A 19,316-nucleotide genomic window follows, 5' to 3' on the forward strand; every position below is an offset into this window, starting at 1 on the left:
CAAGTCCAACCCCGGGGATCTCATCCAGCGGTGGGCCCGAGCTCCAGCACCTCGCTCGGGGGCAGGACGGCTTTCCGGCCCCTCCCTTCCGAGCCCAGCTGCCGGCCGCTCCCGACCCGGCCCCGCCGCTCTGCAGCCGACTTCCCCGGGACAACTCCCCTAATGAGGTCTCCCTAGGAATGGGGAGACAGAAAACAGCACTCTCGCGCCCTGGGGGGAGGGGAGGCACCCCTCCCACCCTCCCGTCCCCCCCCGAAGTAGGTGAACCCACCGGCCGCGTCCCAGGACGGCCAGTGGCAACGGGGAGAGCCCGGTATAGATTGTAAAGGTCCCCAAGGGCAGGGATCGTGTTTTCCCACTCTTTTATATCGCGTTCTCCCGAGCGCTTAGGATAGTGCTCTGCACACAGTAAGCACTCAAAAAATACCTTTTAAAAAAATGGTTTTTGTTAAACGTTGGCTTTGTGCCAGGCGCTGTTCTAAGCGCTGGGGTAAGCACAGGCTCATCGGGTTGGACACAGTCCCTATCCCACAGGGAGCTCACAGTCTTAATCCCCATTTTACAGATGAGGGAACTGAGGCCCAGAAAAGTGAAGTGACTTGCCCCAGGTCACCCAGTAGACAGGTGGCGGAGCCAAGATCAGAACCCTGGTCTTCTGACTCCTGGGCCCCTGCGCTTCCCACTGGCCCACACTGCTTCTTGCTGGATCAACTTATTGATCAGGGCAGCCCCTCTCCTTTCGCAATGGGGGCTGGCCCCCAAATGAAAGCTGTATCGCCGACTACGGGAGAGTTCTGATTTCTTCTCCCGGGGACGCTCCTCCACAAATCCTTGGAGCTGCACGGCCTCCAGTTTGTGAGCGAGCGAAGTGCCAGGCCTCCACGAGATCCTGGTCCCCGCTGGCTACCCCTTCCTCCCTGGTGCTGGGCTGGATAAAGGGGAGAAGAGTAACGTGGGAGAACCACCTGTTGCGAATGTCGAAGTCTGGGTCCACATAAAGCCCCGGCAGCAGACGGGTGGGACGGTCACGTGCCGGACACACGTGCCCTAGAGTCCGCCCGGATCTGGCCCAGGCGTGGATTCCATCGCGTTAAGCGGCGGTGCCCAGGAAAGCACTTAGGGAAAGGAGAGCCTGGCCTCACCCCAAAGCCGTCCCGGGATGGGATGCTGTCTGGAGGGCAGATGTTCGTGGGGCCAGGGCAGCCGGGAGGCCCGAAAGGCAGCGCCCGGTGCCCAGAATCCCCTGGAGATGCAGCGGCGGCCAGACGGCAGAGCAAGGCAGACTCAGCTCAGGGCGTCGCATCCCCAGGGGCTGAGCTTTTAGCCTCCCCTGCTGGCTCAGTAAATCAGGAACCAGGTTCCTGTGTCCCAGGTTTCAGTGCAACTCAAATCTAGCCCGATCCCAACGGTTCGCGAGGGGCGGGGCCGACCGGCCCTCCCCCTACCAGCCGTGGACCCTTCCTCGAGCGAGGGGCCCCCGCCCCCGTGGGGGTGGGGGTGACATCGGCGGAGCTCTCGGGGAGAAGCAGCGCCTGCCTGCCGCCCGAACTACAAGTCCGCCGCCGGCCCTCTCCGATGCCTCCGACTGTGGGGAGGGCACCTTGGTGGCAGGAACAGAACCTGCTAAGGGTGGGTGGGTAAGAGGAGCCCGAGATGGCTCGTCACCACCCTTTGGGAACCCCAGCCTCCTGCCCCCTTTTCCCCCCGTCTTCAGTATTCTCACACTCTAAGAAATCTAGGCGGGTGGAAAATTCCACCTCGGTGATCCATTCATCCTCAGCGAAAACACAGGGCGCCGGGCGGCCAGCTCGGGGAAGGGGGCTCACCTCCCTTGCCTCCCAGGGTCCAGCCACCCATCCCTCCCTTCCGGAAGGGAACCTGGCCCTTTGCCCCCCTCGGAGAGGGGTCGAACGAGGGGGAACCCCCACGCGCTCCAGCTCAGGGCCCCGTTTCTGCCCGGACCTCCGGCCACCTCGCCCCGGGGCCGGGCTCTGAGCCGGCTCCGGGCTTCTCTCGCCCCTGCCCCGTTCCGCCGGGAATGCCGGCGGCAGATAAAACGGCCGAAGCCTCTGCGTGCAGCCCGGAGCGTGAACGGGATCGGTCGTTTCCACTGCTCCCGACCCAAGCCTCCAGACTTTTCCTGGCTGCCGGGGCCCTCCTTGCGAGCCCGTTCCCTTCCGCCGCCATCCGTAACTGCAAACCCCGGGTCGCCCGCCAAGCGCAGGTGCCTGCCCGGATCGCTCAGATGTCCGTGCACGTGGCAGACGTCCGTGAGGTTCCTTTGAAGTCGGCTACCCGGGGTCTCTGCCGCCTAACCCCTTCCCTTTCCTCCCGCCTCCCCGCCCCTCCGGGTGACATGCGACGGTCTGCCCAGGGGGAGCAGGCGGGGAGTCGAGGGAGGAGGAAGCGGAACGCGGTGGCAGCTGTGTGCACAGACATCCCAGCGGTGCCAGCTGATTGGCCCCGGGCCCACCCTGCCTTCCTCTGGTGTCGAGCCCAGCTGTGGAGCCGGGCCGGCCGACAAAGCCGCCCGGTCTCCGCGCGGCGGGCGGGGTTGCAGACGTTCGGTCTTGGGGCCCATCTGCTTCTCTGGGCTGGCGTGAGCCAGAGAGTCCGCCCCACAGGGCAGCGTCGGGGAGGTGGTGTGGACGTTGATGGGGTGGGTGCCCTCCTCTGCTCTCTCCTCTCGCCTCCAGCTGGTTAAAGGGAAAAAGGAAAGGCAACCTGTAAGCTCAGTGTTCGTGGGAGAAAAAAAAAAAAAGAGAGACGCAGCGTGGCCCAGTGGAAAGATCCCGGGCCTCGGAGTCAGAAGACCCTGGGTTGTGATCTCGGCTCCGCCGCTTGTCTGCCGTGGAATCTCGGGCAAGTCACTTCACTTCTCCGGACTCACTTCCCTCATCTGTAAACCGAGGATTAAGGCTGTGAATTCTGTGTGGGACGGGGACTCTGTCCAACGCAATTATCTCGATGTACCCCCATGTTTAGTACGGTGCCTGGCACCTAGTGAGTGCTTAACAAATGCCATTTTTTAAAAAATGACTTTTTTCCTAAAAATCAGAAGAGGGAGAAGCCAGGGGATCAGCGGGAGCAACAGCAGCAGTAGTCAGGGTTTTCAGGGGCCGAAGGTACTGAGCAGGTGGCTTTCCCGGAGGCCCAGCCAGAGAGCGAGATGTCAGGGTGCCACGGGGGAAGCTGGGTGTGGGGTGCTATTGGCTGAGGGGTGGGGGTGTCCGGCATCTCAGAGGGAAGAGTAACACCTGCCCCAGAGCCGGGGTACGTTTTCACCCTCCCAAAGCAGGCGCCGCCTTTTGCCTCCCCCGGCCCGGTGTGTGAGCAGAGACCCCGGAAGGAGTAGCGTCCGAGCTCATCGGAAATCTTTGGGGGCAGGAAATTCTCTGGTGGGATAGCTGATTTCAGGCATCTCCACGGTTTCTTCCCTTTTTTAAAAAAAATGGTGTTTGTTAAGCACTTACTATGTGCCAGGCAGTGTTCTAAGCACTAGAGTAGATGTCCCCTCCCCGTTTTGGGGCTAGAGCCTAAGTCTTCTCCTTTCATGTTCCGCCTTGCTGATTCAGAAGCAGCGTAGCCTATTGGATACAGTACAGACCTGGGAGTCAGAAGGACCTGGGTTCTCATCCTGGCTCTGCCACTTGTCTGCTGTGTGACCTTGGGCACCTCACGTCACTTTTCTGGCTCTCAGTTTCCTCATCTGTAAAATGGGGATTGAGACCGTGAGCCCTCTGTGGGAACAGGGAGGTTCGATCCAATGATCTTGTGCCTACCCATGCATTTAGTACTGGCGTATAGTAGACGGTTAACAGATACCAAAATCAATATTATTATTATTCATCCTAATAATAATAGTTGTGGTATTTGTTAAAGCACATACTATGTGCCAATCCCTGGACTAAGCGCTGGGGTAGGTGGGTGCGATCAGATCAGACAGCGTGGCTCAGTGGAAAGAGCCTGGGCTTGGGAGTCAGAGGTCATGGGTTCGAATCCAGGATCTGCCGCTTGTCAGCTGCGTGACTGTGGGGGAGTCACTTCACTACTCTGTGCCTCATTTACCTCATCTGTAAAATGGGGATTAACTGTGAGCCTCACGTGGGACAACCTGATTACCCTGTATCTCCCCCAGCGCTTAGAACAGTGCTCCGCACATAGTAAGCGCTTAACAAATACCAGCGTTATTATTATTATCAGACGCAGTCCCCGTCCCACCTGGGGCTCCCAGTTGAAGGGGGAGAGAGAATAGATCTATTATTCTCCCATTTTGCAGATGAGGAAACTGAGTCACAAGAGCAGGTAGGTGACACCAGCCAAGGCAAGTGGCAGAGGTGGGATTAGGATGCAGAACCGCCTCTTCCCAGGCCCCTGCTCTCTCCACTAGGCGCTCCTGCTTTTGTGTTTTGTCCTCCTTGCCTTAGGAATCCCTTTTCTGGTTTGCCCGGTTTCAGCTGAGTCCCCCATCGTACCCCTCGCCGGCCTCTCTATTTGCCCGCCTCCCCGCCCCTGAAAGCCAGGGCTCCTTTCGGCTGTTGGGTGTGGGCACCCTTCCCCGCTTCCTCCCCCGGCCCAGGCCGGCAGCTCCCTGAGAGGAAGCTCAACCCCAAGCATGTTACGTGCTGTCAGGAAGAGCCCATCTCCACCCAGAGGGCCCGAGGACTCCCTGCCTCCCGTCGGCTCCCGGAGCCGAGCGCTTCCCTGGCGGAGGCTTTCCCGACGGAACCCGGCCGCAGCCGGCGCGGGGCCGTGCCCCCCTCTGGCGAGCCTCACGTACCTCGGTGGTTCCCGATTTGAGAAAACCCATTAATCTGAGCAGGATTTCTTGTAGCCCCCGTCATGTAGGCTTGGCTTGTGAAAGATGATAATTAACCCATTGCTAATTGGTGCCTCAGAAGTCGGGCCAGGCGGCCCTGTATTTTACCAGTCTTGGCGGTTGGATTTGTAGGCTATTTTGAGGTTGCTTAATAGGTTCAGAAAGACTTCACTTTCCTGTCTGCCTCTTATTTGCTCTGAGGACATTCTGTAAAATTAACAAGCTGTAAAGTTTGATTGAAGGTTCCAGTGAATGTGAGAGTAATTGGCGCCACTTAGAGAGAAAAGGGAAAGGCGACCTGTAAACTCGGTGTTTGTGGAAAAAAAAAAACCAAGTGACCTTTTTCCTCTAATCAGAAAAGGGGAAAGCCAGGGGATCGGCAGCAGCAACAGCAAGCAGCAGCCAGAGTTTTCAGGGGCGAAAGGAACTCAGCTAGTGGCTTTCCTTGGAGGCCTAGTTTGAGAGCTGGCTCAGTCAGTCCGTCGGTGGCATCTGTTGAGCCTCTACTATGCGCAGGGCACCGTACTAAGCACTTGGGAGAGTATAATCCCCTGCCCATAACGAGCTTACAGTCTAGAGGGGGAGACAAGACATAAATATGAATAAATAATTTATAATGTAGAATTTAAAGATATGTACATGAGGGTTGGGGGTGAGACGAGGTGTCCGGAGGCCTCAGGGACAGTCAGGCAGCGGAGAACTCACCAGACAGAGAAAGGGGCCAGGGCCGACAGAGGCCAACCGAGTCCCTCAGACCCCACAAGAATGTTCTTTAGGGGTTAGGGCTCTCTTTTTTCGTGGTATTCGTTAAGCGCTTACTGTGTGTGAGACGCTGTAGTAAACGCTGGGGTAGGTGCGAGCTGATCAGGTCGGACGAGGTCCGTGTCGCACGTGGGGCTCTCCTTTTCCAGGTGAGGGAACCGAGGCGGAGAGGAAGTGAAGTGACTTGCCCAAGGTCACACAACGGACAAGTGGCGTGGGGGCACTAGAAGCCAGGTCCTTCCGACTCACAGGCCCGGGTTCTAGCGAGTAGGCCACGAAGCTCAGAACCTGGGATCCGCCGGGCCGGGCGCCTGCCCGCTGACCGCCCCACCCGTTTCTGAGGCCAGTGGTTGGCGCTGGGGGCTCTCCCTCCCTGAGCCACGCAGATGTGGGAGCGGCCTCGTGCCCTCTTCCCGAAGGCCCCGAGCAGAGCAGCCGACCGACAAGCGGGGACCCCCCCAACCCAACCAAGGGTGACTCCGTCGAGCACATTTTCTTTTTCCTGGAAATATCCCAGGTTTGGGGAAGGGAGATGCGAGCGAGCAGATTTTGGTTCCGTTCCCCCATTCGGCACCCCTGCCCCAGGCGGGCCTGTTCTGATGAGTGAGCGTTTCTGAACAACCTGTCGGTCCCCGGGGTCGCTCGCTAGTTTCCAAGGGACACCCTCTCCCATCCTCCCGTCTCGCCTCTTCCTCCCCGGGAGCATCCCCGGCCGTGAGTTCGACTGCCTCTCCTCTTCCGGCCTCCCTCTGCCCACGGGGTCCTGCCCGACTGTTCTCAGAAGAGGACTTGGGCCCACTTGTACTAAGAGGACCCCTCCCCTTCCCTCTCCCCGACCGCCACCCCTCCTCCACTGCCCCCACAGAACCCTCATGTTGCATCTCTCCCTGAGGAACTGAGCCTGGGTCAGGCTGGGCCACCCCACCACATCTCACTTTCGGTTTTCCTTTCTAACTGGCTGTGTGCGAGTTGACCTGGCCTGGGTAATGAATGGAGCCTCGCAGCCTGAGCTTTCAGTTCCCGCTGATGGGCTTGGAGCTACCCCAGGAGAAGGGAAGGGGAAGGAGCTTTCATCGGGCTCCTCTCCCCAAGTCCTGCCCCATCACACAAACCCCTGTTTTACCTCAACACCAGGTTTGGTGGGTTGGGTTTGGGGGTGAGTTGTTTTTTTCTCAAGCACGTGTGTGTGTGTGTGCGTGCGTGCCTGTGTGTGAACTTTGGTTTTCCCAGTGTTATTTCCGAGCTGCATTCCCTCCAGGCCACAGGACTGCTCGCTCCTCCCCTGCCTTCTAAGCCCAGTTCAGGAGGAGCAGGGCAAACCCCAGGTAGACTGTCCCTGGATAATCTCTTGCCCCCTCCCCGCCCCCTCCGTGATATCCCGGGAAACTGGCCTTGGCGATGGGTTCGTCCCTTTCCTTGTCCTTCGTGGACCCGTAGCACTCGGCCTCCCCCCGACCAACCCCTTCTCTGTATGCCCCCCACGCCGGGCGTATCCGAAGGGAGCCACCCAATGGTCGTGCCCAGCTGGCCCCTCCGTCCGGGAGGCTAAGATGCTCACACCGTTGCCTATCTCTGTTTTTCATTGATACGGGATGGAAAAATGTACTCGGGAGCAGAGCAACAGTGGAGATTATGTCACAGGCCTTCATGTGGACTCCTTCCTCTCCCGGCGGGCGGCTGGCTTTAACCCCTCGCCTGCTGGAGGGTCTTGGGTCACAAAGGGCTCGCGTCCTTGGGCTTAGAGACAGCTTCTTCTCTGACCAAACTGCGGGAAATACTGCCGATCGGGTGAACGTTGCCCTGGGCATCTTGGGTGGCGCGCAGGACGGCCCGTCACACCGGGCGACACCCTGACATCGTTTTCCCTTTGGCCTCGTGAGCTTTAAGAGGTTCTTACTCAAAAGAGCCACTCCTTTTTTGATACCTCTAGACGTCTACCAATTCTGTTAGATTGGTACTCTTCCAAGCACGTAGTACAGTGGTCTGCTGACGGCAAGCGCTCAGTAAATGCCACTGATCGATTCCAGTGTGCCACGCTGGTCTGCCTGTGGCGACTATTCATAACCCTATTTATTTTGTTAATGAAATGTACATCGCCTCGATTCTGATTAGTTGCCATTGTTTTTACGAGATGTTCTTCCCCTCGACTCTGTTTATTGCCATCGTTCTCATCTGTCCGTCTCCCCCGATTAGACCGTAAGCCCGCCAGACGGCAGGGGCTGTCTCTCTGTTGCTGACTTGTTCATTCCAAGCGCTTAGTACAGTGCTGTGCACATAGTAAGCGCTCAATAAATACTATTGATCGATTGATTGATTGACTGGCTCCCACTTCCCAGCTGGGATGCGGTACGGTCTGAGAAGCAGCGTGGCCTAGTGGAAACAGCACAGGCCTGGGAGTTAGAGGGCCTGGGTTCTAATCCCGCCTCTACCATTCACCTGCTGTGTGACCTTGGACAAGTCACTTCACTTCTCTATGCCTCAGTTCCCTAATCTGCAAAATGGGGATTCACTACCTGTTCTTCCTCCTTCTTAGACTCTGAGCCCCGTGTGGGACCTGTTGATCTTGTATCTCCCCCAGCGCTTAGTACAGTGCCCGACACTTAGTAAGCGCCGAACCAGTAATCGATCAGTCAGTCGTATTCACTGAGCACTTAGCGTGTGCAGAGCCGGTAAGTGCTTGGGAGGGGACACTGTAACATTATAACAGAGTTGGTAGGTTCATTCGCCGTCCACAGTTATTACCACAGTTATTCCGATTTTCTGGGACTCCGTCTTACCGTGTGCACTTAGACCGTTTCCTCTGTCCTCCTGATTCTGGGTTTCCCAGTTTCAGCTCTCCGTATCCCACAGTCGACCATCCTCCCCCCGGGCCCTACCCAGCTCAGCCGTGTCGCGGTGAGCGTAGCTTCCACCCAGGAGACGGACTTCATTCCAGAACTTCACTGTTTGCTGCGAAGGATAGCTGGGCTCAGCAGCGGGCACCGACTTCTCTTATTGGACGCCTCCATCTCTCTAGAGTTCTCTTCCCCGTCACTTGCAGACCGGGCCGAATGGGTATCCGTTTGGGCCCGACCGGTCTTCCCAGTTAGACTGTAGCATTGCCTGTGGGCGGGAGTCACGTTTCGGTCGTCCTTTAGAGTCCTCTCTGAAGGCTCTGCACACGGTTAGCACCCAGTAGGTGCCGTTGATGACGCCGGTAACGGGGATGGTGGCATATACCTGGGTTGTCTCCCGGGCGACTGCCTCGTCAGCCTCGTCATTCCCCTATCCCCATCCCTCCCTGTGGATTCCCGGCCTTTCCCCCCCACCCCGAAGCCCCCGCCCCCCCCCCGCCCACCTGCGAGCCATTCTCCCGCTTCCCAGGAATCGGTGCCTAGTCAACTCAGTTCTTTCCCCGCAGCCCGTCATACTTTCCTACCCTCCCGCTGGACTTCTCCCACCAGCCTGTGGGGCACGGTGCCCACCACGCAGAGGCCCGTCCTCCTCCCCGGGGCCGATTTTTCCCGCCAACCGGAGAGGGGAGGGACTTTCCGCCCAGCGAAGCCAAGGTGCCCGCTCCCCTCCCGCGGCTCTGTTTTCGGAGGCGGTGGCTCCGCACCGAAAAGGAAAGTCCTGAGCCCATTACATAACTCCGAAGTGCAAGCAGTAGCTAGGGCAGAAGGTCAGAGGTCACCGTGGGGTCAGGTGGCTGACACACACTCTAACGACAAGGTGGTTAAAATTAGACCACAGAAAGGAAACTGGCAGTCTTGTGGAAATGCAGAAGTTTCCTCTGCGAGTGAGCGGCTGGGGATGCAGGGAGGCCGCTGTGCGTGCTGCCTGCCAGGCAATTACTCATTTCAGCTCCGTTCTTTAATGCCTTTTTAGCCCCTGCTTCTGTATTTCTGGCCTTCCTCATCACATGTTTGGGTAGACGCAGCGTCACCCGTGGCAACCCGGCCCGAGCCCTGGTCGAGCTTCCTTCCGACCCTGGAGGGTGGGCCGTGGTCCCGGGAGCCTTTGACCCGGGACGGCCCCTCCCCTCCCCTGCCCGCGTACCATCGTGCTTCACCCGCCGGCGGTGTTTCTCGGTCCTGAGGTCCCAGCCTTCTCCCAATCTGCTGTGGTTGGGGCCTGGGACCTGGACCCTAAACCTCTGAGGAGAAGCCCGGTTTGGACGTCCACCTTTCCATTTGAGGCAGGGGCTTTGGCAGAGCCGGAAGAGGCTGGGAGGAGCTGGGCCCGAACCGATATGGGAAGGTAGATGAGTCCGGCAAGAGAAAGCGAAGAAACAACCAAACCTAAAAAGCCCCACCTCCTCTGTGAAACCTCTCAAAAACCAGCCCCACCTGCCCCCAGGTATTTGGCCCCGAAACTTTGGGACCCTTTAGCCCCCGGGACAATCTCGGTTATATGATGTATCAGTTTGTCTTCTCGTGTGCATTTTACAGATTCCAAGGCTTCAGTCACCTGTGTTTTCTGCTTCTCTAGATGTCGGCATTTATGTGTCTATACCGTATGACAGATTGTAAACTCCTTGAGAGCAGGGAGGGTGTCTTGGGCATTCTCTGTAACTCTCCGCCACATTATGTACTGTGCCCACGATGGGAACCCCAGGTGGACTTTTGATTGACCGGGCCCAGGCTGATGGGTATCAATCGGTGGTATTCACTGAGCGCCTACTATGCGCAGAGCTCTGTACTAAATGCCGGAGAAAGTACAGTCCCCTAGACCGTACCCCCTGTACCGTAAGGTCCTTAGGAGCAGGGAACATGGCCACCAGAGAAGCATCTTGGTGCAATGGATAGAGCACGGGCCTGGGAGTCAGAAGGACCTGGGCTCTAAACCCGGCTCTGCCATCCGTCTGCTGTGTGACCTTGGGCAAGTCACCTCACATCTCTGAGCCTCAATGACCTCATCTGTAAAATGGGGATTGAGACTATGAGCCCATATGGGACAGGGATTATGTCCAACCCGATTTGCTTGTATCCACCCCAGTGCTTAGTACGGTGCCTGGCACATAGTTAAACGCTTAACGGATTCCACAATTATTATTAGTGATGCCTACCGACTCTGTTGTATTGGACTCTCCCTAGGGCTTAGTCCAGTGCTCTGCACACAATAAGCCCTCAATAAATACCACTGATCGATTGATGCAGTACAGCGGAGTTGGTAGAAGCGATCCCCGCTGGGGCCCGACCGAAGCGGCCTTTCTCTCTCTCGGCACTTCACCACAGACCACGCAGTCGTTCGCATTTGGCCGGTCGAACGAGATCTTCCTCATGCCGCGGGAGTGGTTCAGCGGTGGACCTTTCTTCCCCTCGAGGAGGAAGGAGAAGTGACGGGATTAGTCAGGGAAGGGAGGAAGGAATTTTGTAGGAAATGGCTGCAGAGGGAGAGATGTGTGAGGCCGAGGTAAAACAGATGGATTTAGAGGTGAAGGCGTGTGTGTGTGTGTGTATGTGTGTGTAGGCACAAAGGGGAAGGATTCCAGACTGTGCAACTGTGGAAACTCCATCTGAGAGTCTCATAAATTCGATGATTACTCGAGATATTGAATTTCATTTCAGCTAAATCAGCCCCAGCTTCCCGGACAGAACACTCAGTTACGTTCCGAGGTGACCACATGGGAAAGGGATGGCGTGAATCCCTCGAGGAACAAAACTTTGGTTAAGCACCCCCACCCAACACCTGTAGCCGGACACCTGCCCCCTTCTCTTCCTCCCCGCCAACGTCTGCCCACCTGACCCCCTGCCCTTAAGGCCTGGGAAGCCCCTCACGCTCACCAGCGAGCCCGTCGGGAGGAGCCCGCCGCAGTTTAGCCGAAATGAAACGTACGAAAGAACCATCGTCGTTCATCCTTGTGCTCCCGCCGGATCCCAGCCCTCCTCTCGGGGGGGCCGGGGGAAAGACGGTGAGGAGGGAACGTTCTGGCGGGCCTGGTGGTCTCCCCTCACGGGGTCACCGTCAGCTAGGCTGCCACCTCGCTCTCCCCCCCCCCCCCCCCCCAGCTCCTCAACCACCTCAGATGAGATACTCGGTCTGGCAGAGCGAGATACTGGTCATCTCTGTTCAGGGTCAAGCAGCTGTCAGGGGGGAGGTTTGGCGGAGGCCAAGGAGGCCCCTCCTGGCCTCTTCGGGCTGGGTTGGGCCGGCCTGGAGTCTGGGAGTGAGGGGCCCTGTCCTTGGATGGACAGAAGAGCCGGGGTCAGCTCCCATAGCCCCGCCGCCCCGCGTCCTCCGCAGGGAGTTGGAGACTCCCCCAACCGAGCCCTCGCCCTAGAGCCCCCGGCCGGCCTCCCCGTCCACCCACCCCGTCCTTCCGCGCACCACCCCCCCCCACACACACACCCAAAGTAACTCGGACACGTTTCTCACGAGCCCCTTGGCCACCCACCAGCCCCTCTCGTCATCGTCTTCTCTCTCAGCAAATGCTGTTTTCCTTCTCTCCCCTTCGCCCTGTAGGTTATTGCAGCCGACTGCAAGAGGGTCACAGTGCTGAAGTATTTCCTGGAAGCCCTTTGTGGACAAGAAGAGCCTCTGCTGGCATTCAAGGGTGGAAAATATGTGTCAGTGGCACCCGTCCCAGACACCATGGGAAAGGAAATGGGAAGCCAAGAGGGAAAACAACTGGAAGATCAGGTACTGTGCGGGAAGAGCGCGCTGCGGCAAAGGGAAAACCTCCCCCTGGGGGACCTCGGCCCCTGCCTGTGGCTTCAGCTCCTGCTCCTGGCTATTTATAGCGGCTGTGAGCTGGGTCTGTGTGTGTGTGTGTGTGTGTGCGCGTGTGTGTGTGCGCATATGTGTGTGTGCGCGAGTGAGAATCGTGCACAGCCGGCTTCTCAAGAGTGCACTCTGCTGGTGCCCCTTCCTGCCAGTCCCACCCCGGTGCCTCCTTCCCGCCCTGCTATGAGTTCCAGATGCCGCTTCGGAATACCGCGATGGGGGAGAAGGGAGGGAAGGCCAAGCGAAGGCCCGCAATAACGTGCAGCCCTCGAGACGCGGGGCAGGGGGCGGGGGGTTGGGGAGCGGGTGTCAGGGTTCAGGATGAGGATCAAGTTTATAGACCTGGAGCTCGGTGCGGCACAGGCCTGAACTCCAGCCTCCAGCACACGTACAGGAAGAGCTGACATTGCCGGCCCCGTGTGGAAAATCGCCCCCTCCCCCCGACCGCCCTCCCTCGCTCGCTCCCCTCCCTCCCGCACATCCTGATGTGATTAAGGAATTCTCCTCTTGTTTTTTTGCCCTTGGTTGTTCCTGTAGCCCTCGTTTCACTCCAGCCTCTCGGTGTGGGTGTGTGTGCATGCGTGGGTGTGTGTGGGTGTGCGGTTCAGGGCACTGCCAGCCTCCCTGCCTGCAGGTTGACTCTTTCCTTCTTCATCCTGCAGTTTTATTAGTGAGAGGGCACACGGGCCTGTGGGACAGGAAAGTGGGTCTTAGAACTGGAGGTCGGCTCACCGACGGGACGGGGCTTTGTTTTGACTCCTCCCTGGTGATTCCCAGACGCTGGGGACGCAAGCAAGGGATCGGGGTGGGGGAGCCCCGGGAGACACCCAGCCTCTCGTCTGCCTCAGGGCTGACCCAGGGACGGCAGGCATCAGTTGAGCAGCTGGAAAAGAGTGGCAGACGGGATCCGTGACCGTTTCTGCAGGGTCAGTCAGTCAGGCGGTCATATTTATTGAGCGCTTACTGTGTGCAGAGCACTGTACTAAATGTTAGGGAGCGTACAATATGACAATAAACGGGCACATTCCCTGCCCACGATGAGCGTACACTCTGAAGGGGGAGACAGATATTAATATAAATAAATAAATTACAGATATGTACGTTAAACGCTGTGGGTCTGGAAGAGGGGATGAGTAAAGGGATCAAGTCGGGGTGACACAGAGGGGCGTGGGAGAAGAGGAAAGAAGGGCTTAATCAGAGAAGGCCTCTTGGAGGAGATGTGCCTTCAGTAAGACTTTGAAAGAGGGGAGAGTAATAATCTGTCGGATATGAGGAGGGAGGGCATTCCAGGCCAGAGACGGGACGCGAGCCAGAGGTCGGCGGCGAGATAGGTGAGATAGAGATAGATAGTGAGTAGGTTGGCGTCAGAGGAACGAAGCGTGCAGGCTGTGTTGCAGTAGGAGAGTGGTGAGGTGAGGTAGGAGAGGACGAGCCGATTGAGTGCTTTAAAGCCAATGGTGAGGAGTTTCTGTTTGACGGAGAGGTTCTAGAGGAGAGGGTAAACACGGCCAGAACGGTTTCGTAGGAAAATGATCCGGGCAGCGGAGTGAAGTATGGACCGAAGTAGGGAGAGACGTGAGGCTGGGAGGTCAGCGAGGAGGCTGACACGTTAATCAAGGCAGGATAACGTAAGTGATTGCAAATGATTATAAGAGGGCCTTCTCTTCTCGGACCTCATCTTCAGACAGCAGCTGGGCTTCTTGCTCCTGTTTGCCACCTCTCCGAACAGCAGGGGAAGAGGCCTAACCTAAGATCGGTATGGTCTCCGTGGCGGCTGCCGGGGAGTTCCGTCGTGTTGCCCGTCAGTCAGCCAGTCGGTCAGTCGGTAGTATTTATTGAGTACTTCCTGTGTGCTGAGCACTGTACTATTTGGGAGAGTCCATTACCACAGAGTTGGTAGACGTGTTCCCTGCCCACATGAACTTACGGGCTAAAGTGGGAGAATGCCAGTGATGAGGCACACTGCTTCCCGGGCAAGGGGTGTGCCAGAGGAGGGGGCAGCGTGGCATTCGAGCTTTCTGCTTCGGATGGCGGAACAAGGGATCAGTGGATTGATTAATTGATGAGAGGAAATTTAGGCTCCCGGCAAGCCCCTGGGCACAATCCCCATGGAGCCGAGAGACTCTCTCCTGTTAGGTATATGGGGTTGTCTGAGGAAGCCTGGGATCCTTCCGCCTTCCACTTCTTCAATTCGAAGCGCAGATCGGTTCAGGGTGGAAAGAATCCCTCGGTTGGGCCACCCCGGGGTCAGTGCAGACAGTGATCGTGAGCGCGGTTGAGAGGAGGCCAGAACTGTCATACAAGAAACAGCGTGGCCTAGAGGAGAGACCACAGGACTGGGAGTTGGGGGACCTGGGTTCTAATCCCAGCTCTGCCACTTGCCTGCTTTGTGACCTCGGGCAAGTCATTGCACTTCTCTGCCTCAGTTTCCTCATCTGGAAAACGGGAATTCAGTATCCGTCGTCACTCTCCGCGAGGGAGAGACCGTGAGCGCCTTGTGGGACGGGGACCTCTTTTCATGGTGTTTATAATGCACTTACGTGGCAGGCCTGTACTAAGCGTTGGGGTAGATAGAAGCTGATCAGGTCGGACACGGTCCGTTTCCCACGTGGGGCTCACAGTCTCCATCTTCACTTTCCAGATGAGATAACTGAGGCACAGAGAAGTTCAGCGACTTGCCCGACGTTATGCAGCGGACAGGTGATGGAGCCAGGATTAGAACCCAGGTCCTCTGGCTCCAGGGCCCGTGCTCTTTCCACTAAAGAGCCCGGGGCTGAGTCTGGCACGATTATCTTGTCTGTGACCCAGCACTTAGTGAGCTCTTAGCAAATAGCAAATACCATTACTACTGCCATTATTATTATTATTATTATCGTTATCGTTGTTACTTTTAGTAGTAATAGCGTTGTGTGAGCTGAACAGTATCTCTTCCCCCTACTCTTGAGGCCCGGCCTGGGCACGAGGCCCAACCCTTGAGAGCAGAACTCTCCTCTCTCCCACCATGTGACCGTGCCACACACCCTCCCCACCTTCCCCAGAGACCAAATCCGAGGTCACGACCCCCACCAGCTCCCTGCTTCTTCCCTTTCCCACGAGGCTCCTGGGTTCCCTTACGTGAGCTGCTCCTGGGAAACCCTCCTCCCCTCCGCCTGTGTAATTTTGTAACCCGGCACTTCCCCATTTGCTGTGAGAGCAGAGCGAGGCCTCAGACCAGCCACCATGACCACCTCCTGACCCTGGGCAAGTGCTCCCGAAACCCCACAGTCACCCTGCAGGTTCCTGCTCGGCGAAGACACTGGCTCGCCGGCACCCGCTCGGCCGCTCCGCTCACCGGGGTCTGCGTCGGCCCCGGGAGGAAGTGAGCCGGTTGGCCAGGTCTTCCTCCTTCCCGAGGCCTGGGGCCCTCCAAGACTGTGCGGCGCAGAGAGAGCTGACTTCCTTTCCCAGGGGAGCATCCCAGCCCCTAAAACTCTCTCAGGGTCCTCGAACCGAGGACTTCTCTCTGCTCCCGCTGAGAAATGGACTCTTCTCTCTGTGGCCGGCTGGGACCCCCCGCGTCCGTACGGAAGCCGGTTCTCCGATTCCCCCCGCAACGGCATCCCCCGACCCTCACAACCGGTCGCTCGATCGGCAGTATTTATCGAGCGCTTACTGTGGGCAGAGCCCTGTACTGAGCCCTCCTGTAGCAGAGGTAGACACGATCCCTGCCCACAAAAAGCTCACTGCCTAGGTGGGGAGGAGGAGAGGGTAGTCCGGGCCGGGCCGGGCTCGGGGTGGGGGCCTTGGGGTGCTCGAGCCGAGCTGGCTAGGTAGGGGCGGATAGATCCCGTCCACTAGCCGTCTTAACAGTACAGGAAGGCCAAAGGGACCATAGGCCCATCTGCAGGAGGAAGGACTAGCCTGGAGCTCTTCCTTCCATCCCCACCTGTGGAGAAATCCTAGAGAGGGCCAAGGAGGAACGATAACTTTTTTATGGTATTTGTTAAGCGCTTCCTATGAGCCAGACACTGTGCGCCGGAGTAAGTAGATGCAGGTTTTCAGGTTGGACGCAGTCCTTGTCCCGCACGGGGTAAGTCTTCATCCCCACTATACAGGTGAGGTATCAGAGGCCCGGGGAAGTGAAGTCACTTGCCCAAGATAATACAGCGGATGGGTGGCAGAGTCGGGATTAGAACCCAAGTCCTTCTGACTCCCAGGCCCGGGCTGTATCCGTTAGGCCACGCTGCTTCTCAATAGCTTCTTCAAGCGGAGCGAAAGCCTCACCCTTCCCACCCAGTACCACACTCTCCTCGCTCCTGCCCTCTTCCCTCACCTCCATCTCCACCCACTAACCCAGGCCCTCCAGAGAATCCCATCCCAACTCCCTCGGGCGGCTGCATGCTCTCCACCGACCTGGGCCAACGGGAAGAGGCCCCGAGCTCGGGACCACCCGGAGAGTGGCCTTTCAGGGCAGACGCTGCGGTAGGTGAGGTGCCGGCCCCCGCGAGGAGCTCCGCCAGGCTGGCGGCGGGTCCCCGGGGCCACGTGTGACACCCAAATGGCCCTGCCTAGTCTCCCGGCCCCGAGGGAAACATCCGAGTGAGGGCGGCAGGAATGAAGGCTGCCCCTGGCTGAGGGAGTTCCTACAGGGAAGAGTTGGCTGCCCCCCACACATGGACTCGATCACAGAGAGGGACCCAGGGCCCCATCTCCTCTACCCCTCCGGGGGATCGGATGCCCCAAGCAGCCTGGGATGAAGGAGGCTAAGCCCCGGGCGGCAGCTCCAACCCTACTCCCAGCTGGAGTGCGTTTCCATCAGATCCTTAGCAAGTATCTGAGATCAAGTTGGGGAGTTTCATATTCCTTGCTTGGCTTATAGTGGGGAAAAGGATCAAACCTTGAACCTAAGGGTATGAGAGGAGCAGTGGCTGGGGGAGGGAGAGAGAACAAGCGGTGCCTGGGAGGAGATCCTAACCACGAGGAGGGTTTGGCTGGGATGGTGGATCCTGGATCCAACCACGGACAAGAGAAGCAGTGTGACCTAGTGGATAGAGCACAGGCCTGGGGGTCAGAAGGACCTGGGTGTGAATGCCGGCTCCGCCACTTGTCTCCTCTGTGACCTCGGACAACTCACTTCACATGTCTGTGCCTCAGTTACCTCATCTGTAAAATGAGGATTAAGACTGAGTCTCAGGTGGGACATGAACTGTGTCCAACCTGATTAGCTCGTATTTACCCCAGCGCTTCTCACAGTGCCGAACCCGTAGCTATCGCTTAACAAATACTATTTTTAAGAAAAAAAAAAAGAGGCTCATAGTAGTTTACAAAGTGGGAGAGGGAGACATCTTCAGTAGAATGACCCTGAACCTCAGGACCAAATGCCCAGAAGACACCGGACTCCTCCAGTCATTCTGTTGCCCCTTTTGGGGTGAGATTAAGTAGGCTGAATGAATCACTGGTCTGACCCAATTTCTTTGGTCGACGTGTTCTCGTGAGAGGGGACGTAGTAGCTGGGAAAGAGGGGAGATGGGTCTGTTGGCAGAGAAGACGAGCGACAGTTCTCCGAGCGACCTCTCCCGAGCGTCTAGAAGGCCGTGCCCGCTGTGGGACACGTTCCAGGGTGTAGAGGGTAGGGGAAGCTCCAGGCAATGCCCCGGACTCACTTAAAACATTTCCTCTCCTCTCCTCGTTTTCCCGGGCCATCCCTGCTACCCGAAGGAGGAAGACGTGGTGATAGAAGACTTGGAGGAAGATTCGGAGGCCGAAGGCAGTGGGGGCGAGTATGACATCCGGGAGCTCCGGGCCAGGAAGCTGGCATTGGCCAGGAAGATAGCTGAGCAACAGCGTCGCCAGGAGAAGATCCAGGTACGGCTAATCGGTCGGGGAGAAAGGCTGGCTTCTCCAACCTTCAAAATCCTCCGCAAAAATCACCTCTCCTCCAAGAGGCCTTCCTCGACTAAGCCCTCGTTTCCCCTAGCCACGTCGACGGTGCACGTGGCTGTGGGACCCCTTAGAGCGTTCTGATACTCACCCCAGCCCTTCAGCATTTTGGATCATATTCTTACGCTCTACTGTTTCCCCTCTGTAATTTATTTTAATGTCTATCTCTCCCTGTAAACTGTAAGGTCCTTGTGGGCGGGGATCGAGGCTACCAACTCTATTGAATTTTACTTTCCCCTGTGCATCTGCTCTGCACCCAGTAAGCGCTCAGTAAATATCATTGATTGATTCACTGATTGGGAACTTTTTGGCAGCAGTCAATCAGTGGTATTTATTGACCATTTACTGGGCGCAGAGCACTGTACTGAATGCTTAGGAGAGCACATTACAGTTAGTAGACACGATCCTCACCCTCCAGGAGTTTACAGCCATGTTATGGGGCAAAGTTACGCTTAGGCCTTGGGGCACTGGGCCCCTGGAGAAGAGATGCTCGTGCTCAAATGGTCCTCCCCCTCCACCCCCAATTTCAGATGTCGGACTGGAAATATACGTTTCAGGTGTCAGACTGGAAATATACTGGGTTGAACTGGAAGCAGCCAGAAATCTGCTTGCAGAGGTCTTGGGAGGGTGCAGTAATACCAGTGTACAGGCAAGGGCTTCTGGGTTGAGCCGAAGGCATGGAACAAGGATTGCGTGTAATCCGATTATCCCAGTGCTTTGTGTAGAGCTTGTTACACAGCAAGCACTTAACAAACATCACAGATTATTAGTATTATCATTATTAGTGTTGTTATTATAAGGTTAGGTGACGTGACTCCATCAGGAGGAGCAGGAAAGGGGTTAGGCGAGCAGTTTGGGGCCTTGGACCCGTGAAATAGGGCTCTGAATGAAATCAATCAAAGGTATTTATTGAGCACTTACTGTTTGCAGAGCACTGTACTTAAGCAGTCGGGAGAGTACAGTACAGCAGAGCTGGTAGATGCTTCCCCTGCCCACGAGGAGGTTACAGTCTAGATGAGGAGACAGGCATCAATATGATTGGTTCAGCTCTGCGTGGATAAGTGCCGGGATGTTGAGGGTGGGTTGATCAACAGGTGCTTGAAGGGTACCG

General features: G+C 57.3%; 1 protein-coding gene across 1 annotated transcript in view; it reads left to right on the forward strand.

Annotated features, from left to right (window-relative positions):
* The window catches only part of SMG6 (SMG6 nonsense mediated mRNA decay factor), a 173,624-nt gene that overhangs the window by 136,563 nt on the left and 17,745 nt on the right, over positions 1–19,316 (forward strand). The window contains exons 14-15 of the mRNA XM_029082026.2: positions 12,026–12,202; positions 17,984–18,130. Of these exons, the coding sequence (XP_028937859.1) occupies positions 12,026–12,202; positions 17,984–18,130 (324 nt within the window). The remainder of the gene's footprint in view (positions 1–12,025; positions 12,203–17,983; positions 18,131–19,316) is intronic.

This window comes from Ornithorhynchus anatinus, chromosome 17, assembly GCF_004115215.2.
Source record: "Ornithorhynchus anatinus isolate Pmale09 chromosome 17, mOrnAna1.pri.v4, whole genome shotgun sequence".
Classification (NCBI taxonomy): Eukaryota; Metazoa; Chordata; class Mammalia; order Monotremata; family Ornithorhynchidae; genus Ornithorhynchus; species Ornithorhynchus anatinus.